Source organism: Coenobita brevimanus, chromosome 74 (genome assembly GCF_032717465.1).
Source record: "Coenobita brevimanus isolate Jiangsu-jjx chromosome 74, ASM3271746v2, whole genome shotgun sequence".
NCBI classification, from domain to species: domain Eukaryota; kingdom Metazoa; phylum Arthropoda; class Malacostraca; order Decapoda; family Coenobitidae; genus Coenobita; species Coenobita brevimanus.
The window spans coordinates 34,231,714-34,251,297 of NC_137027.1; the positions used below are offsets into that span (position 1 = coordinate 34,231,714).

General features: G+C 43.8%; 1 protein-coding gene across 1 annotated transcript in view; it reads left to right on the plus strand.

The window, feature by feature from the left end:
- LOC145407821 (uncharacterized) overlaps positions 1 to 19,584 on the plus strand; it is a 262,418-nt gene that overhangs the window by 210,289 nt on the left and 32,545 nt on the right. The window contains exons 29-33 of the mRNA XM_080278678.1: positions 1,033 to 1,167; positions 5,682 to 5,838; positions 8,293 to 8,418; positions 9,001 to 9,469; positions 18,170 to 18,255. Of these exons, the coding sequence (XP_080134804.1) occupies positions 1,033 to 1,167; positions 5,682 to 5,838; positions 8,293 to 8,418; positions 9,001 to 9,469; positions 18,170 to 18,255 (973 nt within the window). The remainder of the gene's footprint in view (positions 1 to 1,032; positions 1,168 to 5,681; positions 5,839 to 8,292; positions 8,419 to 9,000; positions 9,470 to 18,169; positions 18,256 to 19,584) is intronic.

Here is a 19,584-nt window from a genome sequence, read left to right on the forward strand (position 1 = left end):
AAGGTGAAGGGTTGGCAAGTTGTGGAGGATAAGGGTTAAAAAGTGAGGGTGAGAGGACTGTGCTCTGTGGGACACCATTGGATAGTATTTAAAATTTAGAAACGTGGGTTCAGGTTGGTGAGTGAATGGAGGTGTGGCCCATTGAATTGGGTAAATTTTGGCTGTCTGGATGTTGCTACTCCTTACCCTGTCCTAGGGTGGCAAAGGAGGTCCGGATAATGATGATGAATGAATGATGATGAAATTGTTTAAATTACAGGAAATTCAAATTAAACAACTTTTCTGGGACACAATCCTCCCAGAAATTGAGAGATATCTGTAATTGTACTTCCTGTTGGTGGTGTAAACAAGACCAGCTGAGGCAAAATAAATGGTTATTTCTACTTGCTTTGTGATACTGTGCTGAGAGAAAGTTATAGATAATTTCTTTCCCTACATATCAGTAAAAAAAAAACAAAAAGAAAAGAAAATAGAGAGAGAGAGAAAAATCATCATCATAATAGAAAAAAAAAGAAAAATAGAAATTAAAAAAATAAATAAAGAAAAGGTCACTGTAGCTCAGGAACGATTATATGAACGAATATGTTACCCTAACTCAGGCCGTGGGAGCTGCCTCTCACAGTCATGAAAACAGTTTGTGAACCATTTATTTTGCAGCCTATATAATTCCTTCTACTGACATACTTCTTTTTACCCAGTACTACTGAATTGTTGTACTTCCCGACAGTGGTGTAAACAAGACCAGCAAAAGTTTTTATAAAACAAACATATCGATTGTTATTTCGTGCATCCTGCACCATGTGATAACGAGCAGTTGGATTTTGGTTGGACGCTACTTTGTGTTAAATGATAACGTGCAGTTGGAATATGTTCCAACACTTCTTTCACAATAGGGTTAAGGAAAAGAACAATAGTACTGAGAACTGTGTACAGGATTTTTTGGTTGCTGCTATTGCTGTGCTGTCTTCATTGTTCATACAACCCACTTCCTTTTTGATTGACTTCTCACTGTTTTCCATTGTTACTTTTCAGAGAGGTGAACATGCAGCTAAAAGAAGAAACCATGAACCTTCAGGAGTCTCTAACCAGCAGCAGCCGTCGAGCTCATGAAGCTGAAGTTAAGTACCTCTGCATCAAAAAAGACCTGGTGGAAGAGAATCTTAACAGGTTAGTCACGATGCTAAGGTATTGGTTATAATATAAGCACGGAGTAGTAAACTTAACTCTTAATACAAGCAGGTCATGTTATATGAGCATGCACTGTGAGAAACTGATGACATGGGAATGGGAAATTTACTCCCATATTTTTAAACGTTTCCTTCCCTATTAGTTGCATGGGAAGGACACCTTTCACTGAACTGGTATTTAAAGAAAAAATCCTAGCTGCTCGAAGGGCAAGGCCTTCCCTTCAAGCAGCCGAGATTATAGGAAGCTAACTGAATCATATGACCCATCTCTTCAAAAATCCCTTACCAATTTTTGTTCGTTCTTTTGTAATTTATTGTCTTAAATATATTTAGAATGTTGATGAAAGGTACTTTACAGTTTTGTTGATACAATTTACAATGCTATACTGTACTGACTTTTAACCCCCTGACTGCGGTTAACCCGCGTGTGCTAGTGCTGTTTTAAAACGGTCTGACATAATGCCTGGGCCAGTGCCAGTGCCGTTTTAAAAAGGTTTAAAATAAAAATTTTACTGTGACCATATTTTTCAAGATTCGCGGGTAAAAACTGGCAGGCATGTGAGGTAACTGCTCCTCTACCATCCCCCAGGCTGTCAAGGCCATACACTCACTCGCTCCCCCCCTCACGCTCGCTCTGCCTCACTCTGTCTGTGTTTCTCACCCAGTGCTGTACATAGGGAAGGCATTTTGTAAATATTTTCATGTAAGTGTAAGTTGTAAATATTTTCTTGTAAGTGTAAGGACTATATAGTGAAGTCAAGTTGTAAATACCTTCATGTAAGTGCCAGGACTGTACGTAATGGAGTCAGGTTGTACCTGTCTTCAAGTAAGTGCAAGATAATGCATTCACAGTGAGAAAGACATGCAAATTGTGATAGATGCTAGAGTAGTACGTAATCAGAAAAGTGTACTGAACATTGTTATACCTTCCCAGCATAAATACCTGAGTATACCTTACATAGAAAACGGCTTTCTCACTTATGTGGTGAGTGTGAGAGAGTGGCTATACCTGTAAACGTGTATGCAGGACTCAATAAAACTTATTTCCGAGCCTCAGTGAGCATTTTAATGGCAAAATTCATTGTTTCCACATCAAAATCTATCATTTTAGCCAAAAAAAATAAAGGTCGAAAAATGGCCGGCACTGGAGTGACCCATAGAGCTAAAAATTGCCGGCACGCGGCAGGTTAAGGTGGTAAGAGCGATACCTCTGTTGCGACAGTCGACACAAAAGTTACCCACTTTCAGTGCAATAATTTTTGTATTAATAAACAAGATTAAAAAAAAAAATAGAACATGCTTAAGAAAGCAAAACCTTTCTTCTTACCTCTGAGCACATCAGTGAATGTTTAGATCCTCCTACAATGCCATAGAGAGAGTTGGAAGCAACATTATTTTCGGTGTTTTTTTTTGCATCGCTGTAGCTGTCCGTCATGCACCACCACCCACACCACCACTCACCACACTTCATTTCCCAATCACACACAGCTGTACGCATCACTTGCTTTGCATTATCTTAATTGGTTCACTTAGCACTTCAAAATCAGTATTTTACAATGTTATAAAATGAAATGTCTGGTTAGTACTTGGATGGGTGACCGCCTGGGAACACCAGATGCTGTTGGCATCCCTACGTGTCAAGTGGGGTTGGTGGAGGATTAGTGCCCCTCCCTGTAAAACAATTAACTCTAAGCCCTTGGCCACCCTGTCTGGGATACATGGCATCTGGCAATGAATGAATGAAAAAAAATGAATAAAATGAAATAGTGTGATACTGAACCTTGAAAAACTACTCGGTAATAGTAAATGACGCTAAACTCAGTGAAAGATACTTACATAGCCTACACCAGACACTTTCATTTTCCTTATATTTTAATCACTTACACCTACATTTACTCTCTATCACTTATTTACATTTGTTTAATCACTTTTCCAGAGGGGCTAGAAGTTGACGAGTGTGTGAAAGTTATGGTGGTGTAACATAGGTGGGTTGGTGCTGCTTGGAGCATGGTGTGCTGGCTTGTTTTTTCAGAGGTTTTATAGTATATTCCACACTAGAATCACTAGAACTGCTGTCACTAGTAGGTGCATACCTCCTTTTCTGTGGAATACAACCTCTAGCACCTCTTTTGGTATCCCCAAGTGAAGTTGAGGGCTGGGGCCAACGCAGCGAACCACCCGTAGACACCATGACTTCCTGAAGCAAACTCGGCTCATGTGATTATGTAAGGCATGCTGCTGTGTGGAGGATGCTAAAAAGACGACCTGGTAACCCCAGGCATGGGCAGATGAATATACAAAGTGCTCGCATCCAAATACGGGGCGCAACTCTTGCAGTCGATTTGTGGATTTAAAACGGAATAGCACAGCCTGTCAATTGGACCTTCTAAAGGGACTGTCACAGCCAAGGGGTTAAGTGCTATTTGTAGCACTTTAAAAGTGTTATTAATGTTGGCTGAGATGTTCAGCCAGACAAACAGTGCAGACAAAGTACTACCACCGATATTCATCCAGTCGTATATGATCTGACACTGACAGATACATTATGGCCAGGATCACACGATTTTTTTCAAGAAAAATTTTGCTTATTAATTTGCCCGGAAAAGGAAAATCTGCCATCAAGGTCGCACGAGTGGTTCGGCTCATGTCTTTCAGCTGAGAAAAAAACAAGTGAGTGCTGCCTGGCGAGTACATGAGATGGATTTTAACAAGTGATTCTTACATCTATGAATAACAACATTAAAGATACTAATATTCCTCGAATATAATTGATTATCAAAGTATTGTCTTTCGGAGTGAACACCACTGTGGTGTTGGCCTGAATGTCATTTATGGCTGAATACAAACCAACAGTTTGGATGTGGTGGCGACCTCCCACATCTCAAATGTGTTGTGCTTTCATTATCCAGCACAAGATTTGCATGCTTTGGTGTATTAGTTTATAAATCTAATGCTCCACCATACCAGATATCAGCAGGATGGGTCGTTTTAGCTTAACAGGGTTACCAACCTGAACATTTTCTCTTCCAAGGGAATCTGTTTGGATACTGATGGAAATTAAAACTCCTTCGATGGAAGGGAAAGTTTAGGGAAGAGATTATTTTTAAGGATACAGCTGTTAGACCCAAATTCATTGATGCGATCAGGGTCAGTTATCCTAACCCTTCTTTTCCCAGAAGTTATGTACCCTGTTTGACCAGTGTCTGCAGTCCCCCCCTTCCCATTCCGTTCTGCAAGTTTCTCTTATCCGAGCAGTTCTTCATTAACCTCTGAAGTACTATGACTGATGATCGTCAGTTTGCAAGTTTGTCACGTAGAGTCCTAAGACTGACGATCATAGAAGGTCTGTCAAAAACTGCTGAGCACTAAGCCAGTCCCTTTTATGACGTAAATGGTTCCTACCCGGTCAAAACTAGGAGATGAGTTGGTGGGAAGGAAGATCCCTAACCAGGTCTGTGGAGGGACCTCCCAGCCACTTCACCTTCCTCTGGCTGATTGGATACTGCCCACTCTGTCCCCTCCCACCACTACTCACCAGTACCACTTCCACATCGTTTGGGGGGCTGTCTAATGCCTGCTCAACCCCCCCTTCCACCTCCCTCCACTCTTCCTTTATTTCAAATGACGTGGCAATTTCTCTGCTATGATCGCTTTGTGTGTGTTTCCTCCCACCATAATACCCCACACACCACATCCCCTGCATTGGGGATGTCTCTTTCCTCCTCACCCCCACCAGAGATCCCCCACCCCACCTCCACCTTCCTCCCAATCCTTTGTCCAGAATATGATGCGGCAATTTCCCTGCCATGATTGGCCTGTGTATGTTTACTCTCACCATCCCCCCATCCCCCAGCCTGACCTCATGCTGACTCCTGCACCTACTTTCATCAATAGAAACATATTTTACATCGATTTCATTGAGTTTGGTGAGGCTCTTTAGCAAAAATACCCCCCCCCCCCCCCCCCGGTGAAAATTAGGATTGCACCGATATTTTCCTGTTTTCTGTTACTGCGAGGCGGGACATGTAATCTTTGATGGGTGGTTGTCTGATAACCATTAGGCCTAGGGGGCAGATATTTGCATTTTCAGGTGTGTAAATTCAAGCTCTTGAAATCTGTAAGAAAAATTTTTACCTCGATATAAACTGAAAAATTGACCCCGAGTTGCGGCTGGGGTGGAACATAGCTAAAGAAAAATGCTGTCTTTAGGAGTTAACATATCCCACCCGTATAACGAGAACCATCAGTATGTGGGGGAGATATAGGCCTTGGGCATAGCATGTGTAATATTTTTCCATTCATTATCACCAAGGACTTGCACTGAGGTATTTTCCTGAACTAGTAAACCACGTGTTTTCACATCACTTCTCCATTTTCTCATCTACCCTCTCTTGTCTCTTTCCAGTTTTGTATCAGTCTTCATGATTTATCATCCACCAGCTGTATAACTCATTCCACATACATACCCTCATATCTTTTATTATCCTCCCCTAGAATTGTTGAGAGGCTGACAGAGGAAGCTGGTCGCATGAAGCAGCTGCTGCCTTCTGCCTCAGAGAACACCCTACCTGACCGTGACACACTTGCACGCACCATCGTGGCGTGGGAGCAGACCATTAAGACACTTCTGGATCAGAAGAAATCTTTCATGGTTGGTCCATTTAACTTTTATACTGTATTTTTTAAAATACTGTATATACATTTGGCCCATTTTAGTAAGAATGATGTTTATAAGTCTCTCTCTCTATCTCTCTCTCGATGGGGAAAGAGGCCAGGATGGTGATAACAATATTTATATAAATGTACTTCAGAGAACCTTTTTAACTTGGAAAGCTTGAAACTAACAACGTGCCTAATTATGGTGTGTATTCTGATTCATGTAGGAGGTTTTGTAACCTTTTTTTTTTTTTTTTTTTTTTTAACGTATATTACCTTACTAAATACTTAGCAATAGTGGGTGTAATATGCAGAATAAATTTCCAAGAAAGATATGAAATTAAGAAGTGCCTAAGAATGTGACCCTGTGAATTAACCACCTGCAGTGGGTCTCGTGTAGTACATTCCTACTGTCGGTTCCCATACTGTCTATTGCATGAAGATGTAAGTTAAGATTTCACACCAGATGCTCAGGAAAATCTACAAGAACAAAATTTTACATAATGTTAAACTTCCACCTGGAGTATGTTTTTGGTAGGGTGGGATCAATGAAGATCCACATCGACACCTGGACTGGTGGTGAGGGTACACGCCATTCAAAGTTTAATGGAACCATGACAAGGGTTACTGGAGTAAGTGGTGTAGGTGAGTCAGCAGTGTAGGTGAGAGGGTGGTAGATGGATGGATGATGTAGGAGGATTGGCAATGTATGTGAGAGGGTGGTGTAGAAGGGTAGGTGGGTGAGTGGTGGAGGTGGGAGGTGGTGCAGGTGAGGCAGTGGAGTAACTCTTTATCAGTTAAAGTGATTAAAAGCTTATCACCATCACTATCATCATCGTCGTCGTCAATCAGTCAATCAACTGGACCCCCTTACCCACCCTATGTTGGAGTGAGGAGTAGCAGCATCCAGACAGCCAAAGTTTTCCCAGTTCAATGGGCCACACTTCCATTCACTCATCTTGCCCACGGAATCCTGGCTCCATCTGATAGGCCAAAAGGTTTCACCACATACTGTAGCTTCACAGATACCTATCCAATAGAGTCAATCCAAACACTGTCACGTTAAAAAGGGGTGTCAAATCCTGGTCATGCATTTCTTCACACAAAGTTCGTCCAGTCAGCTCGATCTCCTGTCAGTCCCTTAGCCTCACCAACTTCCCCACCTCTCTTCCTCAGATGCTCATCCACCAATCCACCATATCTCTTCACCTTCTTCTTGGCCTACCTTGCCTCCTCCCTCATTCAAATTCACTCAGATATAACTTTTTCACCACTCTGTTGTCATCCATTCCACTTGCCCATATCATCTCAGCCCACTCTCTTCGATTCTGGTGTCCACACACTTCCTCACTCCGCATCTTTCATGAATCACATTATTCCTTATCCTGTCCATTCTCTGTACTCCTCGTACATTCCTCAACAGTCCCATAACCATTGCTCTTACTTTACATTTTCATGCCACACCATAGTCTCATATTCATATGTCAAAGTTGGCACTAACACTCCTTCATGTAAGCCTTGTGCAGCTGCAACACTCAAGCCTGTTTCCTGTCAAGGCCTTCATTGCACTGGCTACTTTCCTTCCTTGTATCATTCTACTGTCCACTTCTTTTGCACATTTTCCTCTCTTAGCTACTCAGGTATTTAAACACTCACAAATTCTAGTCTCTCTCCATTCACTGTAACATCACACAGGAAGTCACCTTCTCTCTCAGTAACCATCACTATACTCTTTTCTACATTTACTTTCAAGGCACACCACTCACAGACATCTACAAAACTCTGCTTTAGTCTACCAAGCATGTGTCTGGTATTGCAAGTAGTACTGTATCATCAGCATCACCAAATTTGAGATAATCCATCCATCACCCTTCATTACCAACATCATCGCTTTCTCCATTACCCGTGTTTTTACGTCTCTCATCACCCCAACCATGTATACAGGTTGTCCCCAACATATGAATGGTTAAATTGTAATTTTTTGACATTACAGATGTGGAAACCTTACTTTGAAATCTGAATTTTGATCTTTTCCCTGGCTAGCGATATTCAGTAGAATGCAGCGGCAGTGAGCTGACTCGCATTCTGCCCAGGCAGTCATTACTGTAAGCAGTTGATGCACCGATGCTCTTCGGTGCTCTGTGTTGCTCCTTTATGTGTGTGTGTGTGTGTGTGTGTGTGTGTGTGTGTGTGTGCGCGCGCGCGCATCAATCATGTTTACGAAATGTCCACCTGTCTCTCCTGCTACTGGTGAGAAGAGGGAGGCAAGTACTCGTGAAATGAAACTCAGTTGCCCAGCATGAAGGCTGCATGCCTGCACTGTAGGTTCTGGGACAATTCCCCACCAGAAAGGATAATGGTAGGGCTTATGTCTCCACATGAATGGCAAAAATCGCAACTGGAACCTGTGTAATCAGAAGGGTCATTGCATGTGATATTTCTGCTACAGGAGGAAGGAGTGAAGCTGCTGGGTATGGTAAATCAAGGGCGTCCCCTGAATGCCCTCCCTCCAGGTGACCTCCAGGTCCCAGCACTGCCCACCTTGTCAGTTGCCCGATTACTCTGGCTCACGCAGGTAAAGAAACGGATATTTTGTTTATGGTGATGAGAATTTTAATTCTTTCTCTTTAATTTGGACTAGATTTTCATCCTTTCTCAGTTTATTTCACATAGCTTGGTGACAGAAATAGATGATGCATTGGCTCTACATCCTTTCCATGGCATGTCTCAGGGAGTATCTAGAGTTTATTCTTGTTGCAACGCAGCATTCAGGATAAAGATATGGCAATTTTAGACCAAGTTAAGGAAAAAGAGTTTAATTGATTTTACTTTAGTGTTGGAAGTAAGTTATACTGAAGATGTTATCAAGTATGTCTGTCAAACCCTTTAGTATACTGTAAATACTTTTATTCCTGCCTAGGAATTCCATTGTACTCAGTTTAGGACAAACTTGTTGTAGTGAAGTGGAAAAAAAAAAAATGTTTATTATTCAATGCTTGATTTTAACAAGTATGGATAGATCATGCCTTGTATGTGTACTGATTTTGTTGATAATTTTTCCTAGTATGGTATGAATATTACTGATCGATAGGTTTCTGTGTAGGTAAGTAATATATTGTGGACTGTAAATTCATTCATGTTATTGGTGTCCTTTCAGAAACCTGACAAACAGTCACTTCACATCCAGAATGACCCAAAGCAGGAAAAAACCAGCCAGCCTAGTCCTGCACCACAGCAACAGACACCATCATCTCAGCCAAAGCCACAGCCACAGGCAGTGTCTACCACAGCTGTGAAAGAACCACAGCTGACTGGAGTTCCTCTTATGTACCAGACACCACCACCACCACTGATGGCTAGCTCAGTGTTCATGGTTGGGCCTGGCACCCCTGCCTTAGTCACTTCTGCCCCACCTCCAACTGGCCTGGTCACCCCTGCTGCCCCACCCACTCTGGTAACCTCTCCCTCACCAGGCATGGTCACATCTGCCACACCTGGCATGGCCACCACTACCCCACCTGGGATGGTCACCTGTGCCCCACCTCCTGCTGCCCTTCCTGCTGCACCCTTCACCACTGGAGCCATACCAAAAGGCTCTACTAGCCCCCAGCAAACCAAGTCTCCTGGTGAGTTTATCAGGTTTAGATAATTTAAATCTATATAGTTCCACGTGCTGTCAGTATATATATATTTCTGTTTTAATTATCAAGTTTTTGTGGATGGATGGTTACCATTGACCCTAGGAAGTACTACCATAAGAGTGAAGTGTGTTTACAAGTTTGGTAGCTAGCCACACAGTTATCATTCTTAGGCAGGGAGCATTCATCCACAAGTTCAGTCACTCGGTGATCTTGCTTCTGGGTGACATTCACTCTTACAGTATTTTGTTTTGTTTCGTTCAAAGAGGACAACATATTCATATATAATCATATTTATCAGGTCAGGGACTAACCTCAATTCTGTATCATGTGAGGCTTTCAGTATTTGAGCTGTCAATTCAGACACACCTGCTGCCATCCCCACCTGCATCCTGCCTATTGCCCCAGTCACAGTAGCAGGGTCAATCAAGGGCCAAGGGACAAACACTGGATCTGCTGGCTCCAAACCTTCCCTGTCCTAGTCAAACTCCTCATTCAACAACTGGCTGTAATGCTCTCTCCATGCATCTTTAACCCGTTAATTGCTTTATACAGCCTGGGCTGTTTCGAGTGTGACTGCTCAATACAGCCCTGGCTGCGCAAGTGAATTTCTAATATAGTGCCATGGTGACCAAGGCCGATCCATGCAAGCATGTTTGAGCCTTCAAAACCAAAACTGAAAAAGAAAACGAAAGCCATACATTCCAATAGGGAATCTGACACTTCGATGTTCATCCATGGCATTAACAAGGTAAATATTGAGCTAAATTTCGTTACTATATACTGTACTTTGGCATGTGCTCTCTTGATTCCTAAGACAAAATTTGGCCTTTGGAAAATTTTATTTTTACCCCTATGTCTGTGCATCACGGACACCTCCAAAAAACTGCCATGCGCAGTTAACGGGTTAATATCCCTACTGCTCACCACTACCCTTCCTTCATCATTCTTCATACACTGCTCACCAATGATATCCGTATTCCCTCTTCATCTGATTTGCCACCTTGAATATTATATTCCTTTCCACATGGTTTAGGTTATCAAGTAAGAGTCTCTGCAACTCGGACTTCGCCTTAGCCCTGTAAACCTCTTTTCTACCCATATGCTTGGCAGCCAACTATTCCTTTCTGTTACCACCCTTCATCCATTCCCAGTAAAGCCTTCCTTTCTCCTTAACTGCAGCTTCTATACCCTCATCCCATCACCAAGTTACTTTATGTCTTGGTGGGCCTTTGGTCCATCCACACACTGAATCAGTAACTCGCAAAAGGTTGCTGTAGAGGGCTCTGTACTGTTCATTAACACTTCTTGCAACGTCTCCCTGTTCAGTCACCACTCTCCTCATCTCTCTGTAGGCATCCCTTACTGCTTGCTTGTCAGCTTCCATATTTTCCTTCTAGGTGCATAGGTCCTCTTTTTCATCACCCACTCCTTAAGCACCATGTCACATATCAATTACTTGTGTTGCTGCACACACTTCTCGCTCCCTATAACTATAACATCCCTCACTAACTTCCTATCAGCCCTTCTGACCTGGAAATAGTCTATCTGGCTGCTATTTTTTGCTGTCTCATAAGTAATCAACCTCTCTCTCTCTCTCTCTCTTCCCAATATGTACTGCACACACTCGTGTTCATTACCTCCTCAAACTTGAGTATCCTTTCTCCATCCTCATTTCTTGTACCATATGCACATCCCCTATGTACTCATTCATATCCTTGAGCTGCTTCAGCTACATGACCATTTAAGTCCCCTCACAAATCTGCAATCTCATCATCCTCCATACCACTTACTAACATATTAAGTCATCCCAAAATCTATCCTTCTCTACCTCATCCAGGCCTGCCTGTGGAGCATACGCCAAGATAAATGCAACCATTTTCCTGCGGAACAAAATTTTCACTACTATTCGTTTCATTTTTAAAGGCTCCAACATGCTTGCATGCATCGTCCTTGGTCACCTAATGGTGGCTCTCCATGCTGCACAATCTATTGCAGCCTCCCTGTTCAGTCCCTTAACCCTGAGGTCACACTTAATGACCTTGTCCCATGTCTCTCTCGGTCTACCCCTCATAACCCCACTACCAGTATTAACACTTCTCACCTTCCTCACCCAGTTGTTATCCCCCATCCTCTCCACATGCTCAAACCATCTCAATCTACCCCTCCTTATCACAGCACCAATACGGTCCAGTCCCGTCCTACCTCTCAACTCTTCCACTGTAAACCCAGCCCCCCCAGACCTTGCACGCAGGGACGCACTACACATCCGCCTAATCAGTCATTTCTGTACGTCTGAGCCTGCGAATATCCTTCTCCTTTACTGCCCAGGTCTCACTACTATACAGCATTACACTCCAAACACATGATATACAAAGACCCCATACCACATAGGGAAAGTCCTGTCAGTGTCAGGAGAGGCAAGAGCTCCCTGAACTTCTTCCAACCACTTCTCACCCTATCCACAGAGCTAGCTCCAGCCCCACCTCCAGCACACAACATGTCTCCCAAATAAAAAAACTCTTCCACACACTTAACCCCTAAAACGCGGCTGTGTACGCCCGACCCCCCCGCTGTGGCGGGGTTGTAGCGGGGTCTGAGTACCTGTGGGAAAATATTTGCCAAAAATCAGAGATTAACCCTAGAGCATTAAAATTTTTATGGCATATAGTACTTACATTCAGCTTTCTCCTGAGACACATGTTGAGCCTTCGTGGACTACCAAAGGACTTGTGAAGACTTGCAAAGTTGGGTAACAAAGTCTTCACTTTCACACCTCCAGAAACCCGGTTTTCTTTCTACCACAGCCTCAATCTGTCACCGTACACTTTATACAACAACGTACAGGTTGTTTGGAATCCGTATTTGTACAATAAGCACTGAAAATAAGGCTCAAATGAATGGAGCGCACGGCCGACATGCAGCGCGGTGGCGATCTTCCCGTCACTGTTGTCACATTTGCCTTTTCACGGCAAAAAACACGTATACTACATTATTTTCCATCATAGTACTTCGCAAACGTTCGCTTGTCACTATTACGGCCATAAAAATCACTGTCACTGCCAGTATTGTGGATCGGGACTGAGGAAGACCACCGCAGCACGAGTTTATTCAGCCTTACGGCAGGCACTTTATTCTCGCTCCGGTCGGCCACTCGCACTTCATTTCTATCGCTCACTTTCACTGTAGCTGTCCGTTTTTTGTCTTATTCATCAGTGTCACTGTCCATTGTTATAAAAATAATATTTTCTACACAACAAACTGTCACTGTCAGAACATAGAATAGGAACATATGCTTTCATCTTCTTACACTGGAGTGACTGTCACTCGCAATACTTATATTATTACTATGTACAATTATTTACACCAAAAAACACTGTCACTGTCAGTGCTTTTACAAGTACATACACTAATTTACACTCATCAGGCTGTCACTGTCAGCACGTAAAAGAAAACTAAACACTTGTATCACTGTCACTCTCAGTATTATTTCAAAGAATCTTATCCTTATTTTCAAAATCTAGTCAGGCTGTGGTAGTCAAAGAAACACAGGTAAGCACAGAGGGGAACTTTGCACTCTTTGCACTGCAAGGTGGTGCGCCTAAAGGTTCTGTCCTGCCTGGTAGTGTGGCTGCACACATGACACCTCCTCAGTGCTTTTCCCCTCTTGGCAGTGGCAGGCAGTGGCTCCAGGCGGTGTCGCTGAAGGTAGGCCTGACACTGTAGGCGGTCTGGAGGTGTCTGAGGGTGGCGTTTGGGACCTGTTGAAAGTACCTGGCCATAACGCTGAAGCAGCTGGTAGACACAAGTCTTGGAAAATCTTCGGAGAGAGTAGTTTGCTGGCTTCCTGTTCTTGATTTTATACAGGATGAAGGCGTTCAACATGCACATATCAATCAAGTGCAAGAACACCTTCCTGTACCAACGACGATTTTTCCTCAGGCAGTCAATCTCTCCGATCATCATATCAGACTTGTCCACCAGCCGCATATTGACGTTGTAGTCAACGACAGCATCAGGCTTCATCACAGGCTCGCCAGTCCTTCTGTCGACCTTCCCTGTTGCCAGCATTTCCCCCTTGTGTACTGCGGTGAGCATATTCACGACTCTCTTATCATGCCACCTGATCGCAAGCATCTTGTCAGATTTCTTCAGGTGCACGTCTCCCCGCTTTGACTTTTCAGCCTCAGGGAAGGCAGGGTAGTGTGCCCTATTGCTTCTGACAGTGCCACAGGATCCGACGCCGTGTTCAGAAAGGTACTTGGCGAGTTTAGGAGCTGTATAGTAATTGTCCGTATACAGGACATGATTCTCGCCAAAGTACTTTTCCAAAAGCACTTTCACCACAGAACCAGAGAATCCAAGGGGGTCAGTCTTGTCCAAATCGACATTGCTGGCGGTGTAAATGACGAAGTCTAAGATGAACCCCGTCTTGCAGTCGCACAGCACGAAAAACTTGATTCCAAAGCGGTGCCGTTTGCTTGGAATGTACTGCACAAACCGAAGACGGCCCCTGAACAAAACCAAGGACTCGTCAATCACCACTTTCTTGAAAGGGCGTGGGAACCTCGTAAACTTATCCTTGATCAAGTTCAGGATTCCCCTCACTTTCCATAATGAGTCAGTTTGGGAAGGCTCATCATTGTTCGCGAAGTGAAGGTAAGTCATGAGCTGCCTAAAACGATCGCGGCTCATGTATTTATTGAAAATTGGTGTTGGGCACAGATCGTCGGAACTCCAGTACAGTAATCCCTCTAATATCCGAACGCCCAATATCCGAACATCCCCACTAACCGGACATAATCCTCCTGGGATCCAATATTCCCAAAATGGGCCAAAAACTGCAAAAAATTCGAAAAAAATCTGACTTTTTTTCCCTCCCATAATTTGAAATTCCCGCCTGGCGCCAAACAGCTGTTACACCATGGTCCCTTCACCCCTTCCTTCCTTCCCCTCCCCCCTCCCCTGTCAGGTTGCCATTTGGTATTTTTCATTACCAAGTGTGGGCCAATTTGGTAATGAAAAATTCGTTTGGTAATGCATTAGAATAATGCATTACCAAATGGCTTTTTCACATGTATGAGGATACACAGGATGGAGATGGTGGATTGTTTGCTCTCTCTGATTAATCTGCTACCCTACATAGTGTGAAAATAATCAACATGGTGTTAGTTATAAGGAGAGTGATTACATGTATTTCCACTTGTATATATAATTACTGAAGAATATATGCTAGCTTTACGAAATTGGTAATGAAAAGTTATATTTGACAATGAAAGTTGAGGAGATTGGTAATGTGGCTGTTGCGATCTGGCAACTCTGTTACCCCACCAACATCAACAGTCACAGCTTAACTCCGATGGAGAGCAGATACTCATAACAGTGCAAGCCACAGGTGCTTGTTTTTGTGAATAAACTGCAATACCTTGCCACTAGAACACACAGGAATTTACAGTGTTGTGCAGTGTTAAGAAATTAGAATTTAGAGTGCAGAGGATTAACTGTGGACTGCAAACTGGCGGTTCAAACCAGTCCAAGACCAAGGGACTTGTAAGTACCCAGAATGTTTAATATTGTATAAACTCACCTCTAAAACCTCATTTTATGGTTCTTTTGCATTTATTTCAGTCTTTTATGTCCCTTATTGGTGTGATTTGGGTCTTAAATAGGTGCTATGCATGTCCAGAGGGAGTTGTATAGGTGTTTTTCAGAGTTAGGGTCCGTAAGTACTAGTCCATAAGCTGGGGCCCAATATCCGGACAGGACCACTATCCGGACCTGCCTATGGCTCTATTGATCCGGATATTGGAGGGGTTACTGTATTCTTCTAGCTTGTGTTTCCAATTGTGGGGCATCAATAACATCAACCCAATAAATACAAAAAGTTCCCTGATCGTTAGAGGCACCCATGCTGCCATCTGCGACGTGGATGGCGTGGCCGCCTCACCTTCTCCTTCGCGAACTGCAGCAGATTGCCCCTCGTACCTGTTTGTCTCGGTACAAATCTGCTCCATTACCTCGTTGTCAAGGAAGGCCAACAGGTAGTCCAAGCATTCACCATCCTCGTCGACAGGGAAGTCAGCCTGAACTCCACACCCACTGTCATCAAAGGGCAGATCCTCCGGCACAAAATCTGATCCCTCTGACCACACGAAGGCATCAAGAGTGCCCTGCCTAGGCTGGGAGGTGCTGGGGGCGACGGGGGGTGAGGCAGGTCGTGTGGGAGTGGGTGAGGCAGGCGGTGAGACAGTACGTGAGGCAGAGGCTATCCTAGGTCGTGTTGGTGTAGTGGTGGTGGTGGTGGTGGTGGGGACATTATCTGAGGGTTCAAGGTCACTCGCGGTGGCGTGACTGCCGAGTTGCCTAGTGCGAGTTTCCTTACGAGCTAGCCTTACACTAGGGGACAAAGTTCTAGCTCTACCAACACGAACACTTGGCCTACGAAAACCTCTAGTACGTAAAGTAGAACGTCTACTTCCCTTTCGAGGTGGTGAAGGCGACTCAGACGACTCAGGAGACAGGGCAGCAGAAGAGGAGGACGAGAGAATGGGGCTGGGAGTACGTGGCGGGCTGGCGGTGGCGTGATGTGGCGTAGGGGACAATGGCAGTGAGCTTGGGTCACCACTCCTTTTTCTCTTTGCCCCCTTCCCATATTCAAGGCCCCTTCTCACAGGAGCCTTCCCTGCTGAGGTGCTAGACACTGACACACTCGCTTCAGGCACAGAAACAGTCACTTCTGGCCCAGACTCTGCACTTGATTGCGTGTCAGACTCTGCCATGCTTGACCACACACCGACGTCACTGCCATAGTCCATCGAGGCTTTCAATAGTTCACTGGCTATTGCAGAGTCACTCAGGCCCTTAGTAGTTCCTGGTAAGGTTTTGAAGGGGGTTGAGGTCACAAAACCCTTTTTCGGAGGGCTGGAAGGCACAGACTCGGAAGAGCTCGAGTTGGACATGGTGTCACCGTGGAAGATTCGCGTGGACTGACGCTAATCAGGGGCAAACCGCGCGAAAAAATCACAGTGTGCCAATGGGGAAACAAGCGTTTCCCAATAGCAGAAAGTGCTTGCGAGATGACGGCGCAGATTGACACGTATGAGCCGTCCGCGCGTTGCCATATCGCACGACGAGGGAGGGCCGCGCATCGGTGCGTGGGTGGGTAAAAAAAATGATACTTGGCAACAACCGAGGTCAGTAGTACAAAGGTCAAGTGTGCTAAACGTGGCTCACGGGTGGCGGTACTGATAGACAATACCAGCTGGAGCCTGCTTGCCCGCGGTTATTCAAAATTAACTCAAATCGCAAACGCGACGATCCGCCGTTCTGTCCTTTGGGCCGACCGTCGCAAATGCGACGATCCGCATTTTAGGGGTTAAGAGACTCACCAGCAAGTGCAATCCTTTCACGCCTGACAATCTCCACCTGCTCTCCCCGACACACCGTGCACATAATATCAGCATTATCTCGCAGTCTACCTCTGATACCACTACATCTCTTGTGCACCCATTTATCACAACCACCGCACAAGATGGAATTACTTCCCATGCCCTTGTGGCAAACTGCACATGGCCACTCTTCCTCGTCTTTGACAGTACCGCCACCAACCCTAGATATCATCACTTCTGTTTTATCTGCATGTACCTTTAAGCCCTTGTGCCCCATATCATCTCTCCACATCCTAAATCTTTCCTCCGCCTTCCTGTCGTTGTCTGCAGTCAACACCAAATCATCAGCATACAACATCTCCCACGGAAGTCCGTTTCTGAAGTCATGTGAGAGGGCTTCAGGTACCATGATAAACAACATGGGACTCAAAACTGACCCCTGATGCACACCAACGTTCATGGAAAACTCATCACTCATATCTCCATTCACTCTTACCTGGGTGTGAGCACCCACATACATAGCCATAACCACCCTAACCAGCCACTCCTCCAAGGCAAGCTTTCTCATTGCCCACTTCACCACATTTCCTGTCATTTACTTTCATAACATTCATGACACATTCCACCCATTTCACCCCACCAACACACCCACATCACCATATCCATCTGTCCTACCCTGCCAGAACAACGTATAATAACATTCCCTCCCAGCAGTTTGCAGTTGTTGTTGTTGAATAACTCCAGTCTTAATGGCCAAGTGCAAGTAAGCAGTTTGCAGGACTGCCTCATGCAGCAAGCTGATGTTCCCTTGCATTACAGCAAGGCATGGGGAAGAGTGTTGAGGTTTGCTGCATTTGTCTCTCCACCTAGTTATCTTGAGCACCATAGTAGGCTCCACATCACCCCATTATTTGGGTGTGTGGTTATCACCCATCATTGTAAATAAATGCTGGGTTACAGGAAACCATTACGCCTGCCACCCAGTGAAGAGTTATCTTAAATAGACACGAGTAATAAAAAATGACATAATATCCTTCTTGTTATTACACAAACAAATAAATGTTTGTTAAAGAGAAAGCAGTGTTGCATATCAAGTACAGATGTAGTGATTTATTTTGCAAACTTGGCTGCTGAGCTGTCTCATACGAAGAGGTCTGGATGAGGGTGATGGTGATTATGGGAAGTAGGGTTTCCCGTGCTGTGTATAATTTGTAATTGATAACTTACCTAGACATTTCCTTATTTTTATTCATTCACAGTGTATTTGTTGTGAGTAAGGAAGATTGTTACCTTGTTTCAGAAATTTCTAGTCCAACTCAGTATCCAGACAACCATCAGCTGTTTGTTGGTCAACTGCCATGGAGTTATAATGAAAATGATCTTAAGGTGAGTGTGGCTAACTGATCTCACTTAAATTCTTCTTCCAGCTGGTTGTCATAACTTCTGTCCCTATTTCTCTTCATCACATCTTATTAGGCTACTTATCTTGATTAGTTAATATATTACCGGTACTGGCTTTAATAGGCAAGTGTTATTCATCCACTATAGCTTTCACATACAGCACACTGTTTTGTAATGTGTGTACGTATTGTAGTGGATACCTTGCAAAAGCTTGAGATGGGCAGACATCGTGTTATGTACTATTATGCTGTGTTTTATGGGTTATAAAGAGCAGCTGTTTACAGGGGTCAGGAACGCCAATCGTTGTCACTTGTGAAATGATTCGTCCCAACCAGTGCGTTACACTTGGGTATTGGTGTGGAAGACTTTTAGAGTGTAGGCTAGGAGGTTGTGTAAAATTTTTTTGTGCTGGAGAGAGAGAGAGAGAGTGTGTGTGTGTACTGTATCACTGACCTAACTGCAGGAAACTTCCACTTTGCGCTGTTGAAGAGATATAAGGAATGTGCCTCCTATACTTTGAATAAATGTAGAGAATTACGGGAAAATAAATAGAAAAGTTGAAGTACGTTGGAATTGTGTAAAGGAATTAGAGAACAAATTGGTTCAAGGAAGAAGGATGACTGATGCTTAGATATAAAACAGAGAACTTTGTGTGGACCTTAATAATAATAATAATAATAATCTGGCCTTTTGTTTCTCAAAAGCGCCAGTTCTTCCTTTTGGGAATTCACTAGCGCTCGACACACACACATTATTTTTACAATTACAAGAATTGTGACATTTCTTGTATATAATACAACCTACATCATATATACATGAAAGTGGCAATAATTAAACCCTATAATCATCCGTCATAGTACCTCTCTCCAGGTCATAGCATTTTGAAAAAAGAAAGGCTTTCAGCTGTCTCTTAAAGGATTCATCAGTAGAGAGTTGTCTTATGGACAATGGCAATCTGTTATATAATGTAGGGGCTCTATATGCAAAAGAACGATCAGAGAAAGATGACTGGTGAATGGCTCCTGGCTGATCAAGACGCAAGGAATCATCTTCACTGCGTAACATCACACCCGTGCGTGTCGATGGGAGTTTTAACAATTCAGCAAGATACTTTGGTTCACCAAACTTAAGAACCTTGAATGTAATAAGACACAATTTAAATTCAATACTAACCTTTACTGGTAACCAATGCAACTCAATCAGAAATGGGGTAGTTGAGGTTCTCGGGGGGAGACCAAAGATAAGCCGTGCCGCCCTGTTCACCACAGACTGAACTTTTGTTAGTATATTATTTGGAAGACCAACCCACAGTGA